The sequence below is a fragment of the Arachis ipaensis genome, chromosome B05 (genome assembly GCF_000816755.2).
Source record: "Arachis ipaensis cultivar K30076 chromosome B05, Araip1.1, whole genome shotgun sequence".
Classification (NCBI taxonomy): Eukaryota; Viridiplantae; Streptophyta; class Magnoliopsida; order Fabales; family Fabaceae; genus Arachis; species Arachis ipaensis.
Window position 1 is genome coordinate 121,899,272 of NC_029789.2, and position 1,470 is coordinate 121,900,741.

A 1,470-nucleotide genomic window follows, 5' to 3' on the forward strand; every position below is an offset into this window, starting at 1 on the left:
AAACTCAGATGAAGTCGATTTTATGTAAAATTGATATTTGAGAGTCGTTAAATAAAAATTTAGTCAAATCAATTAAATCATCTAACAATTTTTACATGAAATTCATTGCACCTTGAGTTTCCACCTATTTAAATAGCCATAGAAAAAGTTATTTGTGGTGTGCAACCCCAAACACCATAAGAAAAGCCATATCTACTATCTAGCAACCCCAAACACAAACCCAGATCCAGAGAGAGGGAGAAAAAAAAAATGGATTCAATCTTAAATTACCTAAAGACGACCGAAATAACCGGAATCCTTTGTCTAATAATCTTACTCTATATACTTCTCCGACCCTTCAAAAATGGTGGTAACCTCAAAGGACCTCCCATGGCAGCTGGTGCATGGCCTATAGTGGGTCACCTTCCATTGTTGCGCGGTTCACAGCCACTTCACAAAACTTTAGGCGCCATGGCTGACAAATACGGACCCCTTTTCACCATCAAGCTCGGCGCCACAGAGACCATAGTAGTCAGCAACTGGGAAATGGCCAAAGAGTGCTTCACCACAAACGACATGACCGTTTCGTCTCGTCCCAAGACCATTGCAATGGAGAACCTTACCTACAACTTCGCCGCTTTTGGTTTAGGACCGTACGGTCCATACTGGCGAGAGCTTCGCAAGATCACAACCTTAGAGCTTCTCTCGAATCGCCGAATAGAGCTTCTAGGCGATGTTCGCGTCTCTGAAGTTCAAGCCTCTGTTAATGAGCTCTATAGTCTTTGGTCCAGAAAGAAAAACAATGACGGTTACGTGTTAGTGGAGATGAAAGAATGGTTTTCACGACTGACCTTCAACACGGCTCTTAGAATGATTGCCGGAAAGAGATACTTTGGTGGTGCTACCGCAGATGCTGTGCCGGCGGCTGGCGGCGAGGAAAAGGCGAAAAAGTGTTTAAAATTAATCGATGATTTTATGCATCTTTTGGGATTATTTACTGTGGGAGATGCTATTCCTTCGTTGAGGTGGATGGATTTTGGAGGCCATGAGAAAGCCATGAAAAAAACTGCTAAGGAATTAGACAGTGTTTTGAGTGAATGGTTGGAGGAGCATAAAATAAATTTCGGGAAAAAAGCTTCCAGTGAACGAGATTTCATGGATGTTATGATCTCTATTCTCGGAGAATCAAAGATTCATGGGTTTGATGCTGATACCATAATTAAAGCCACATCAATGGTATGAGTTTATTATAGAGTAGTTGTGTACAATTTTACTAGGAGTTAATATTACATATTTAAAATTTATGTTAACTTATTATTCCTTATTGTTATTGCTTCTCTATGTTTAAAATTTAGGAAAATTTTCTGAAATGAATTTGTTACCAGTGGTATATTAACAGGGAATTTTTCTAAAATGAATAAAAAATTATTTATTTTTCAAAAAAAATAAAAATTATTTTTTTCAAGTTGTAGACAAATCGAAAGAGACAAA

The 1,470-nt window shown here is 38.3% G+C and overlaps 1 protein-coding gene across 1 annotated transcript in view; it reads left to right on the forward strand.

Annotated features, from left to right (window-relative positions):
- Positions 138–1,470, forward strand: part of LOC107643962 (cytochrome P450 82A4) — a 5,905-nt gene continuing 4,572 nt past the window's right edge. Inside the window, exon 1 of the mRNA XM_016347720.2 lies at positions 138–1,215. Within this exon, the coding sequence (XP_016203206.1) occupies positions 250–1,215 (966 nt within the window). The 5' untranslated portion in view covers positions 138–249. The remainder of the gene's footprint in view (positions 1,216–1,470) is intronic.